The sequence below is a fragment of the Vanacampus margaritifer genome, chromosome 3 (genome assembly GCF_051991255.1).
Source record: "Vanacampus margaritifer isolate UIUO_Vmar chromosome 3, RoL_Vmar_1.0, whole genome shotgun sequence".
Classification (NCBI taxonomy): domain Eukaryota; kingdom Metazoa; phylum Chordata; class Actinopteri; order Syngnathiformes; family Syngnathidae; genus Vanacampus; species Vanacampus margaritifer.
Genome location: NC_135434.1, coordinates 937,949 through 951,728, shown reverse-complemented (window position 1 = coordinate 951,728; position 13,780 = coordinate 937,949). Strand labels below are relative to the sequence as shown.

The window sequence follows — 13,780 nt, the reverse complement described above, 5'->3', positions numbered from 1 at the left end:
GTACGTGTAAAAAAAAAAAAGGTAAAAGATGGCGGCGCATGTGCTTGTAAACAGAGGCAGACGGGCAGATGGAGACGACGAGAGCGAGCGAGCGAACAGCAAATAGCGTCGCGTCGGCGTCGCGGATGATGGCGGCGAAGCGAGCGGGACGCCGTTTGTTTGGACAGATGGCTGCTGTGTGCTAATTACAGACTGAGCGCTTGACACTGTGAACACAATCAAAGTGGAAACTGACGTTCATGCACACACACACGCACCATCGCAGAGTGCGCGCGCAAATAATGCTGAAGGACAACAAAGTCACGCAGGCCGTTAGCGTGCACGTTCGCCATCGTGGAGGCTAACAAGCTCTGCGCTGCTATTAAATCCTCCTTTGCCGATTTATTTACATCCCAGCTCACACGTCAACGACAAGTTGAGAGTCCATTGCGCTCGCTTGACCAAAAAAAAAGACGGATATATTTTGGTAGCCAACTAGCGTAGTCGGCTATGCTGTTTTTTTTTAAACGTTATTCAGAAAATAGGAAAAAAAAAAAAAGTTGATAGCAAAAGCAGATGACTGAGTGTCCAGACAGAATTTTTTCAGAATTACATTTCTTATTAATATTGTGACAGTAAGTTTAAATTGAAATAAAAGGACATTTTTATGCAATTATGCTAGCTAGTCAGCTATGCTAGGCTAACAATTTTCTTTTTACATTCCACCAACAGAAAGCGAAACGTGGGAAGAGAAATGTCTAATTACTGTTCAGCATTTACACTTTTTTGAATTGTTTCTGCTTGTTGTATATTATTTCCATTTTTATTTTATTTTACTAATCCCACACAATCCTATTATTTTTATTACTGGACTTATTTATTTTTGGAAAAATATTTAGTGGTTTGAAATTGGTCATAACTATATAATAATCAAAAATATTTTTAATATACTAACTACTAAATTCTTATTTTGTTTATTGTATTAATTCCCTTTTGTTATTTTATTTTGTGAGCAATAAGTGGCTAAGCGATGATGTCATGCTAGTTACTGTATTTGCTAACGCAGCTAGCGCCAGAGGTGGGCAAAAAAGTTTGCAGTTTAAAACTTGGCGTTGAGTCTGAACAACTCTACTGTAGGGTTCTTTTTTTTTGGTCTTGTTTTTGGGGGTCTGATTATTTGCCGTCATCTGCCTGCTGCCGTCAAGTCGCCGCTAATCCTCCGGCAAAGAACGGCTAAACCGCCACAGCTGTGGCCGTCAAGCTGCCGCCTCGAAGAACACGCGGAACAAAGACATATACATAGACTGGCGGTTCGTGTCTGCTTGAAAAAAAAAAACATATAAAAAAAATGAAATGAAATATATTTCAGGATGAATAGAAATTAAAATAAAAAATAAAAATGAATGGCATTAGTGGTACACAGAAATGTTTTTAGAGTTGAACTTTTTTGGGTGGAGAAAAACAGCCCATAAAAATTCAAAGGAAATAGCATTAGCATTGTTAGCACAGTTGCCATTTTGTTATTGCAGAACAACAATTTAGACAAGGTTTAAAAATGACATGTAATCAAACAAGATATAAAACAGCACGTCAGTTGAATATCAACATTTAAATATGACAACACGTTTAAGGGATGCTTGACTCGGCAGTAAAAAGTTCATCTTTTGTGCAGAATTAATTTGTACAATCAAACCTTTAAAAACACATTTTGCCACTTGCTGTCGACTGAAGATGAAATCGCCGGTGATGAGGAAATATGATGCTCGTGACCTATTTTGTCAGCACAGGTGACGTCATCTTCAGTCGACAGAAAATGCAAACATTTGCTTTTAAGGGAATGAAAAATACTGAAGCTATCAAATTCATTCTGGACAAAAATATCAACTTAAACCTGTTGTTATATTTTAATAGTATTAAACATACAGTAAGTCTTAGTAGGTTAGCATGCTAAGCTAAACATCAACAATTTCATCTTGCAGTGAAAACAAGATGAAAAAACTACATTGAGTTTTAAATCTCGATCTTCTGGCGACATCATCGCTTTTCAGTCCACGATTGCACATTTTGGTCTTTTTCTTTTGGCGGGGAAAAAGTCCGATGTTTTGGGTTGACAACATTTTAAAAGGTAAAATTCACAGCATTAGCCCTGTTAGCGTTTGTCATTTCACAATTCCAAATTGGAAAATGACAACACGCAAATGACGTCAAGGCTTGGCACTTATATTATGTTAGCATGTTAGCATACAAGCTAAATTATCAACAGTACGTGTTTATTTCTTGTCGTATACTTTTTACGTTGCTTCGGGCACCGTGTCAGGACATTTCCCCCCAAAATAAAGTGTCATTTTAAAACTTTTTGCTCAGATGCATGCAGCGTGTGTTCAAGTTGCGAGACACACACACACACACACACACGCACACACACAGATGTAAGGCATTTGTCTTGTAGCAGCTTGTCAAAAACAAAAGACAATAACTGAGGGGACGTGCTAACACACACACGATGATTTCTAAGTGTGTGAGTGCGTGCGTGCAAGTGTTATGATGCCACACTCATTTCCTGCTTAATTCCCACCCTTGTGTGTCCCTGAGGCACATACAAACACACACACGCGGCAAACAAAATGTCCCGTCCCAGGAGTGTATGTTTCCTGTTGAGTAGGATTACACAAATGGAAAGACACACACACATATGCACACGCACACACCTTCTCTGAATATTCATAGCAAGCTGTTGCACTCCTGGCCTGGATCAAACCGTGAGTGTGTGTGCGTGTGTGTGAGTGTGTGTGTGACATAAATTAGAAAATAAACAGCAAAGTCATTATTCTGCTTTAATCTCACCACTCACTGGACACACGCACGCACGCACGCACGCACGCACGCACGCACGCACGTTAAGCGAATGAAGTTAAAGCCACAAAAATTTAATTTAATCAAATTGTAAAAATCCAGAGACGTGTGCAAGACAGACCAAATCAAATCTGGCGAGTTAACTTTAAAAGTTGATTTACTGTAAGATGTTTTTTTTTTTTAATGTTAAAAAAAAAGCATTTTAAAAATGTAATGTGTTTTAATGATAAGAATATATTTCATGATTTAATTGATCAAACAAATTAAAATGTGATCAATTCAATGCAAACATTTCTATAACGAGACTAACAATTCATTTGTTGAATTTCCAGCACATATTTCATTGACATTCTAAATCGCATCAATTCGTTTTACTGCCAAAAAACAAAACGACTGCGAACAGCATCAACATTTGTCAATTCCACAATTTGTCAACCTTCTGACAAAAAAACATTTCCGCCGATGATGATTTGCTGATGCGTCAATCTGCCGCAGTGTAGTTCTAAGGAGGACTTATTTATTTTTTGTTTGGTATCTGCAGCCTCAATGATCGCTCGATACCTTAAAATAAAAGTCGATATGGGCCCGATACTGTTACCTGGAATCGGTACTGGGCCATCCCGCATGCTAAAACTAAAAATAACAATAAATGCATTAGAAGCAACTCTCATCTTGACCTCGTGTGGAGTCAAGTTGTTCGTCTGAAATGAAAACTGTGAAGAGCGCTAACAATGCTAACAATTCTCAGTGAATCCAAAGACCAATGGGAGAAATCGTGCTAATGCTAACAACGCAGCAGCAGCAGAATTCAATAGCATTGTGACCAACGGCAACATTCATAATAGCACAGCCGATAATAAGAATTATTATACATCCATTTTGCGAACCGCTTATACTCACCAGGGTGGCGGGCATGCTGGAGCCTATCCCAGTTGTCAATGGGCGAGAGGCCAAGGTTATTTTAGTTCACGAAAACTAACAAAAAAACTAAAAATCTAATTCAAAAAACAATTTCGTTAACTAAATAAAATAAAAACAAAATAAATAAATAAACAAAAACTAAATTTTATGTTTTTGTAACTATAATTATAGCAAAATTGTCCTTCATTTGGGTCTTTGGTAATTAATTTAATGCACGTGCCTTCGGGGTGGATTTTAAATGTGATTTTAAGTATTTTTATTTCAATATTAACCGAAATAAGAACATTTGAAAGTGTGTTACACGGAAGTGACATCATCAAGCAGCAGCCAATAGAAAAGCAGATGACGTCACTCCGAGGCGATAAATTTGCCTGCCAATGGCTCAGCTCAGAAATGGGGTACTTTTTTCATTTTACCAGGATGTTTATTAAATATTACGCACAAGTAACACACTTTATAACAATTTTTAAAAAACGGGTGAAAAAACAAAAACTTTTACTGAAACTAACCCTAAACTAAACTAAAACGAAGCATTTTTTTTAAATAACTAAAACTAATAAAAACTAACAGAAGCACCCTGAAAACTAATTAAAACGAACTAAATAATAATTTAAAAAAAAGACTCCAAACGAAATAAAAACTAACTAACATGAAAATTCCAAAACTACAATAACCCTGCCCTGATTATTATTATTATCATAACAATAAAAATATTAGAACCAACTCAATCCACAGTTGTTCAGATAGCGTCGTTGTTGGTCTGAACACGACAGGCATGAGAACTTCCGTTCAACTAACATCCTCCTTCCTGCTCCTGTCAAAAAAATTCCCGGCCCACTTAACTGTTTGACTGCCAGACGTTTTCAGAAAAGGAATGCCGTGGGTGCCAACCGATTTAAGCATTTTTGACTGATCTTTCAAGGTCCACAGAAAAGTATGTGTTTGGACTATGGAAACACACATACTACAAATGAAAAGATTGGACTCTCATCTTTCATCAGAAAAAAAAAGTTTGTTTCTACCTTATTCCGTTTTTCAGTAATCAACAATAGAAAATGGTTAGTTTCACCTCTGTTTTGAAAAAAAAACGTCTTTTAACGTCTTTGGCACTCCATAGGATTTTACTAAACGTTATTTAACGTTTTTTGGCAGTCAAAGAGTTAAAGGGACATCCTTCCATCCGGCCATTCTTTGTGGCCGCGTCCAATCGGAGCGTGCGGCCGCCGCAGGTCGAAGCCGACGAGGACGAGAATGAGGAAATGAGTCCAGGTGCGATTACTGATTTTATATAGTGGCGCCAACGTGTCTGACGGACTCTCGCAACTGTGATGTCATCATCAGTCGACGGCATGCCGCAAAATGGCCGCCCCTTGAGATGACAGCTAAGTTGTTCTTGCTTAATTCATACTTCACAAACGCACTTCTCATCAGAATAGCACGGTTCGAGTTCGACTAACCGGGGCAATTAGAACATATTATCTTTGCCTTGACATCCCCGTGAAAGATAAAATAAAAAGTGACAAAATAATCTCGTCAGTAATAAGAATGCACGGACTCATTTGGCCAAATTAAAACTCGGCGCTGCAGTCGTTTATTGCGCGTTATTGTTAATAAGTTTGAGAAGAAAAAGCTTGGTAGACAAAAGGTCCCGGGAGAGGTGACGCGTTCTCATTTCGCAGACGGTCGATGGGCCAGTTGAAAATCTTCCCACAATGCCGAGCGGATTAATATGGCCGACATATTTAGCCGCGCGCGTGCGCTAATGATTTCTGCGCCTCGTTTGGGAAAAACTCCCACAAGAGGGATCACGATGTTATTATCACGTATGGATTCATTTCTTATTACCAGACTGTCTGCTTTCAAATGGCAAGAAGATTGTCTGCTGCATGTTCACAAAAGTGTGCACACCCCGTCACACTTTTGGAAATATTTGATTCTATATTTTCACAGAAGAAACAAACCTTTGCTGCAATGTCATGACAATGACGTCGTTGACTAATTGGGCCCAAGTTGGACATTTTCACTAAGGGGTGTACGCACTTTTGTTGCCATTCATTTTGTGTTGCCGCATAAAAAGATCAAATCAAATATTTGTGAGATTCTGTACTTTTTTAAATATGAACGTTCAAATGGAAAACAAATTGAAAAATGCTGTTTTGTCAATCAATTCATGATATCCTTTGTAATGCACTGTAATTTTTCCTCTGTAAAATAAACCAATTATAATAACTTGAAATTCAATCAAATGCTTTAAATCCAATTAAATCTATGGTAAATCTCAACATACAGTTTACATCATATATGATCTAAATCACATATTAAACATTTTTAAGTCTATATTAAACGAGTGTATTATTGAACTAGATGGATTTGTTCTAATATACATATTACATACAAGAAATTTGAATGGGAAAAAAATTCAAATACAACAAAATATTGAATTATATGAAGAATAAATCTGCCACAACAAAGATGCTCAGTTTTGATTGACATTGTTGTAGATATTTTAATTTCCTTAAATAACAAAGTCAATGCCTTTTAAATTATTTTCACAAACACAGAAATAAAATTGAGAAGAAATGAAACGCAAACACAATTGCAATTGTTTCCCAATTTTATCTTCATCCCTCTCTGGCAGTTTGATGAGGATGTGTACCTAATGAAGTGGCCAGTGGGCGTACGCAAGCGGACAAAATCGGAGGTCACGCAAGGACACGTCACACAAGCTTGTGTGTGTTTGTGTGTGTGTGTATAGATAGAAACTGGCCACTCTGTATTTGTTTGCGTGTGCGTGTGTACACAGTAGCAAGCAAATTTGGAGTGCGTGTCTGTTTAGTTTAGTCAGTGGGTCAATAGCAAGAGTGGAAGCCCAGCTTGCGCGTATATATCCGCGTGTGCGCTTGTGCGGATCGATGCGTTAGCGCGCTAATGGAGCGCGAGCGTGGGAAAGATTGAAGTAAGCAAGAAGAAGTCATAAGAAGTAAAGAGAGCGAGGAGGAGGATTTGATTTTGTCAAGGGCGCACGTCTTGTTTGAATAAACACGCTGAAAGTCCACCGGCCGTCCGAAATCAATCAAGTTCTGGCGCCAGCAAACTGCAACAGCGCTGAAAAGTGTTGACCAGCTGCAGGTTAAAAACATGTTCGCGAACGTACGCCGTTTGACATTTCAAGTGAAAAGAGTTGGCGTCAGAATTGGAACGACTCTTGAACAAGTGACAATGTTTATCTTCTAGGCTCATCAATTAGCTCTGCCAATATTGAAGCAAGTAGTGTTAGCCAATCCTTCCCAAGTCAGCTAGCTTGCTAACTAACTAACTAATCAATTCCTAAAAATATAATTACATATTGGATTTCCAAACACTTTTAAAACTGTTATTAACTCTAACTAAAAGTTGTTACTAAATGTTTTTTGGGTTGCTACACTTGTTAGCTTGTAACGTTGCTCTTGTTGCATTTTATTCACTAACTAACTAGCTAGCACCCTCCTTAAAATGTCATTAAATATTGAGTTTCTAAACATTTCTCAAGCGGTTATTCTTGTTAGCTAGCTAAAAGTATTTAAGTGTCCCTCAATGTGTTTTTTGTAGCTACCCTCGTTAGCTTGTGCCAAGGAATTAACAAAGAACTTTCTTTTTATTAAAACAGCATTACATAATGAATTGATTGGCACTTGTAAAGTTGTTATTCTTGCATTTTGCTAACTAACTTACTCACTAATTAAGCAAGCAACCTCCTACAAACTTTCCATAAAATGTCAGTGAATACTTCATTTCTTGTTATTGTTAGATTTTGTTAACTAAGCAAGCAAGCAAGCGTCCTCCGGAGAACTTTCCGTAAAAATAACTATTGAATTTCTTGGCACTCGTAAAACTATTGTTGTGGCCAACCCCTGCTAGCGCTAGCTAGCTAGCTAACAACTTTCCTTTAAATAGCCATAAATATTGTTTTTCTTTTTTTTCCCCATTGAAGCTGTTCATTGACTGACTAAGAGGCAAACTTACTAATTAACCAATTATTTAAATATTTATTGTTTTTCTCCATATTCTAAAACTGCTCCTCTTGTTAGCATTTCATTTCAACTGGATTCGGTATTTCAATCCCTGAAAGAGTGTGAATGAAAGAAGTTTCTTTTTGATGCTTTTTTTTTTTTTTTGTCGGCAACAGTCAACTTTCAGGTTTGGCAGAGAAAGAACGCAAACAGGACACAAATCAAGCTGTGACGGTGGAAGTGCGAGATGGCGCCTCCTGCTGAGACATAATCCACAAAAAGAAGCATGTGATTGACACGTGGAATTGGTAAATACAAACAAAAAAGTGTTGCTGAAGTGTTTTTATTTATAGATTTGACATTTGCACTCCACTCCAACGCCAGAAACGGTTGCACCATTCGCAGTTTGAAACGAATACAACGGAATCTTAAGCTGTGAAATTTGCACTGCAGTCCAGTAGGGGGCAGTAAAGTGTGTGACAAACACAGGAGAAGACGTGGCCGCCATCGCTGTTACTAGCGAGATAATCACATCGTTCGGCTCTCCTGCTATCACGATCATATCTTCTTTTGCTAACTACACTAACTCGCTAGCAAACGAACATCCCAATTGAACTCTCAAGCAAGCAGCCTAGTTAGGAAACTGATTAAACACAACAAAGAAAACCACAACAACTAGCGAGCTAGATAGCAAGCAAGCACCGTGTAAAAAAGTCAAATGTACTAGCTAGCCATCTGACACGCAAAGTAGAGAACTAATTGCCCTAAAAAAAAAATGTTTAACTCTTTGACTGCCAGACGTTTTCAGAAAAGGGATGCCGTGGGTGCCAGCCCATTTAAGCATTTTGACTGATCTTTCAAGGTCCATAGAAAATTATGTGTTTGGACTATGGAAACACACATACTACCAAATGATAGATGAAGATTGGACTCTCATCTTTCATCAGAAAAAAAAAGTTTGTTTCTACCTAATTCCGTTTTTCAGTAACCAACAATAGAAAATGGTTAGTTTCACCTCTGTTTTGGAAAAAAACGTCTTTTAACGTCTTTGGCACCCCTCCATAGGATTTTACTAAACGTTATTTAACGTTTTTGGCGGTCAAAGAGTTAAAAAACAGTACAAATTTTACTCTGATAATTGTCAACAACTCTGAAAACTGACAAAACTTAAAAACACACACAATTTACTGACAAGAACACACAAGCTAATTGACTGCAACAACTTCATAATTAACTAACTAGACTAGTTAGCTAAAGACTGTACAGAGTATCACACCGGTTCACTAGTTAGTCAACCTATTGCACTAATTTGCTACAGAAACTGACTGACTGGCTAATTAATTAGATAGCTATATATGATTTTTTTTATTTTTTATTGTGGACTACATAATGTACCGCACTCGAGGGTAGAAATGATGAATCGAATATTCCCTAATTAGTACAAAAGGGATTTTACAATAGTGGAGCATACTGTAGTTGAGTCTCAAGTAAAAACAATTCATTGAATACTCATGTATGTAGTGGACTATAGTTGAGCGATTAATTGTATACCTGTACTCTTGAATAGGGATTTTAATAGTGTACATTATATAGTTGACTTTACGGTTAAAACGACGGGTTATACTGTATAGTCGAGTCAAGGGCGGAAACCATTCCTTAAACAACCACATCGGGATTTTTACATATTGGACGATGTATGTATGCTCGACTTGCCAGCCCAAAAGCACAAGAAAATGTTCACCTCACTATTTAGCAATTGCCAAAACAATCTATGGGCAAAAGTGCCACCGTAGGAATTTGTCTTGCGATTACGGCGTAATGAAGGCGCTCACACGAGCCTCTCGATTCCCAACATACGACCGAGGGCGTCATTAGTGATTATTGTATCATTTAATGCGCTCAGTCTCATAAAGTGCTTATTGTTTGAAAAGAACTGCACTCGTGAAGAACTTTCAACATGAGCTCCTTTCATTTCCTCAACAAAATGCAAACAATTTCAAGTTGGTGTGCAACTTTTTGGGTTTCGTTTTTTGGGTTCCCTCGCTGATTTTAGCGGGAGTTTGTCAGAGCCCGATTGAAGGCAAACCAAACCACATGTCCATCAAAAGGACAGGCTGGCACGCACACAAAATGTCTTCTTCCAATACATTTGTTTCTACTGTTTTTATTTGAATGCAAAGTTTTCTATCCAAACAAAACCAAATATGCGTTTTAATTCGGAGTGTTCGTCAATTCGATGTTGTCATTGCGATGAATCGCAAATCAATCACACACTTTGGATCTGTTCTAAATGTACAATAACTGGATATGTATAAAAATCCAACTTTAATAAAAATGATTGATCCCATTATTTCCTACTTTAATATCATAACGTGATGTAGATCTTGATAGGATTTGAATAGGATCAATGTCATTTTTCTTCAATGCATTCTACTGAAAGTTTTTTGTTTTTTAATAAGTCCGATACATATTCAATGTATGTACAGGATTACAAAATTGAAGTATTAGACATTCTCATGAATCATAATAGTTAATGAAGGCAAAATGTAATCAATTCAAAGGAATCGAACCATTTTAAAAAATATTACAAAAATAAAAAAATACTAATTATGACATTACTATTATAAATATTACATATTTGAATAATACAATCATTATTTATTACAAATTTCATAGACTGAAGTAAATGAATTATTTAAATGACTTTAATTGCACATCAATAACAACTATTATGTAACTACATTCTAAATGTCATATTTGAACTGTATACTTAAATCTTATTCATTTAAAACAACAAAATAAATCAAATGGATACTAAATTGTGTGTTTTAAATTGAATAAATTGGTAAAATGGTAATGAACAAAAACAAACAATTTCTATGAATAAGCATGTTATAAATCAAATACATTAAAATAAACACACTGTCATTAAATTAAATAATTGTCCCCCATATTTTGTTTTATTTTGGACATTGACATATCGTGAGCTCAATATAAATATTGTTTCCACTTGCATGCAAAAGGACAACATTCATAATCCAGATTTAAGAAAATGGAGTTTGTCCCAAGCCTTTTAACAAATATTCAACATCAATATACAAGAAATGTCTGACGTTTGGACTTGACTGACATGTCTGCATGGAATGGACCAAAAAAATAAAAAATGCTATATTTATGCTCATATTTTCACATTTTGGGACACAAATATGTACACACTTTTTGTTTGGTTGACACTAAGTGGGTACCTTGTCTGGTTCATGGAACCAAATGGCCAAAGTCACACCACGACCTTTGTTAAAAAAATGTATATTTTAAAAAGTTGACATTTAAATGTCCAAACCTTTCTTTTCACCATATTGACAAAAGTAGTATGAATTAAAGTTCAAAGCCACTCAACTTTATTGCTGGTAGCTGTTACAATGTTAAATTCAAGTTTTCCTATCCAGCAATTCATAGGAAAAAAAGTGGACGCTGTCCCAATACTTTGTGTCTAAATAGTCTATTTCTAAAGCGCAATAATAAGAATTAAAGTTAAAAGCCACGTATCCATTGTTGTTAACCACTACAATGTAAATCAACATGTCCTACAAGATTGGACGCTGTCCCAACACTTTGAGTCCCAATCATGTATTTATGAGGCGCATTAGTAAGAATTAAAGTTCAAAGCCAATTGTCCATCACTGGAAATCATTCGAATGTGAAACAAGATTTTTGTTAGCCTGGCATTTCACAGTATAGAAGCCGTCCCAATAACTTTATTCATAGTCTCACCAGACTGTAATAATAAGTATTAAAGCACAAAGCCAGCTGCTGCATCATCCATTGTAGCCAAATCTTAATCAAATATGATTGAACATGTCTCCCACCCCAACAAGTTGTAGTTGTTCCAATACTTTAGTCAACTTCATCTCATGGGACCGCAACAATAAGAATTAAAGTTCAAAGCCAGTCCAATATTACCCATTCAAATGTTAAGCATTCAGTTTTCGCCAGGATTTCCCAGAAGAGCGAAAGATATCCCAATACTTCTGTGCATACGGTCTATAGAAAATAGAAACTGTCCACATACTTTTGTCCATCTTGTCTTATCAGACCACAACAATAAGAATTCAAGTTCATCGTTAACTGCTGTACCATCCATCTAGAATGTTTAGCGTGATTCTGTAAGTTCAAAGCGGGTGAAAAAATGGCCGCTGATGTCAAACCAAAGTGCTAATGCTAATGTCAAAGCTAAGAGTACCTCCTTTGTTGGTTGGCGGCGGCGGCGGTCGTTGGCGGCTCTGCGCTTAATTGAGCAGCTGAACGGGATTGTCTTTTGCGACTTCCTCGTGGCTCAGAAGTTTTGCAGTTCCGGAATGTTCTTGTAGAGGTCGAGAGAGTCGGGGTTGGAGAAAGCCCCTCGCTGGGGAACCTCGCGGCCCGCCAGGACCTGCTTGACCGCCAGCTCCACCTTCTTCCCGCTCAGCGTGTACTAAACGACGACAAGATGGAGAAGAACGCAGACAACAAGATGGCGGTGTTGTCACCAATTCTGATTGTTGTTTGATTTTGGTTTGTTTTGTTAAGTTAACTCTTTGACTGCCAAAAACGTTAAATAACGTTTAGTAAAATCCCATGGAGGAGTGCCAAAGACGTTAAAAGACGTTTTTTTTTTTTTTTCAAAACAGAGGTGAAACTAACCATTTTCTATTGTTGATTACTGAAGAACGGAATAAGGTAGAAACAAACTTTTTTTTCTGATGAAAGATGAGAGTCCAATCTTTCATTTGGTAGTATGTGTGTTTCCATAGTCCAAACACATAATTTTCTGCGGACCTTGAAAGATCAGTCAAAAATGCTTAAATCGGCTGGCACCCACGGCATCCCGTTTCTGAAAACGTCTGGCAGTCAAAGAGTTAATATGAGTTTTTTTTAAATATATATTTGATTGTATTTGTCAAGTTCAAGACAAACAAAAAAAGGTCACTAACTATTGCAGCGATTCTTAACGTGGGGTTCCGTGAGTCCGCCTCAGTAATTCATCGCTTGGCAAATAAATCGGTGCTGCGGGGAATTTGGTGCGCTCACTAGTCGACTTGTGGCTGTTGTGACGGTACGTCGTGGTGTGATTCCTTTATGATTGTAATCCCTTCATATTAACTTGCAAAAACAAAAAAAAAAGTGGTGGGACAAGTATGTGCAATATGAATTGACCTGCATATCGGAGTATGGTGTTCCGCAGGGTTCCATTTTTAACATTTCTTCAAATGTAAATCAATTAAAAATGCAGTTGCGTTTTATTTACCATTTAAGTCCAAAACTTTTGCATTTCATCACGGTGATTTTTTTTCTTTTACATTGAATATATTTGAACTTCATTGTGACATTGGTCAAATTCCAATGAGTTTTCTACATTTCAGGATTGTTCGTGTTCATGTTCAAACTGTGCATAAACGTCGCAGCGACCGACGGGTCTGCTTTTTGACTTACGGGAATGTCGGCGGTCTGGAGCAGGACGGCGGGCACGTGGCGAGCGGACAGCGCCTTCCGAACGGCCGCCTTCACGTCGGCCACCAGCTGAGCGGTGAAGGGCTTCCCGGGCGCCATCTTGAGGAAGAGGACCACCCTCTCCTCACCATCGGCGTTGTACTGAGGCACGCACAGGCTGTCCGACACCTCCTCGAAGGCCTCCACTGACATGCATGCAAAAGTCAGACGACACTGCCTAGAAAAAGTCTACACACCCCTCTTCACTTGTCCCCAAAAATGTGCACAAACTGGCGACCATGTAAAAGTACCCCAAACTAAGTCCTGCTCTTCTTGTAGGCAACAATTGCAATTCCTGCAGTCATCTCACATTGCACTTTTTTCTTTTGATTCGATTGTGTTTAACTTTCAGGAAGCAACCACCTGCCAAAGGACTGCCCTTTTTTTTTTTCTTTTTTTTTTATCAACGTCAAAGTTGATTCTCCTCGAGGCTCACCGATGTTGTAGATCTCCGAGCTGCCGAAGCGAACGCCGTTGGGGTTCAACGTTCCGTCACTGCGGGGCAAATACGG

General features: G+C 37.7%; 1 protein-coding gene across 1 annotated transcript in view; it reads right to left on the bottom strand.

Annotated features, from left to right (window-relative positions):
- Positions 1-10,680: 10,680 nt before the first annotated feature.
- The window catches only part of aacs (acetoacetyl-CoA synthetase), a 30,007-nt gene continuing 26,907 nt past the window's right edge, over positions 10,681-13,780 (bottom strand). The window contains exons 16-18 of the mRNA XM_077561503.1: positions 13,705-13,763; positions 13,212-13,414; positions 10,681-12,213 (exon numbers count right to left, since the gene is read on the bottom strand). Of these exons, the coding sequence (XP_077417629.1) occupies positions 12,076-12,213; positions 13,212-13,414; positions 13,705-13,763 (400 nt within the window). The 3' untranslated portion in view covers positions 10,681-12,075. The remainder of the gene's footprint in view (positions 12,214-13,211; positions 13,415-13,704; positions 13,764-13,780) is intronic.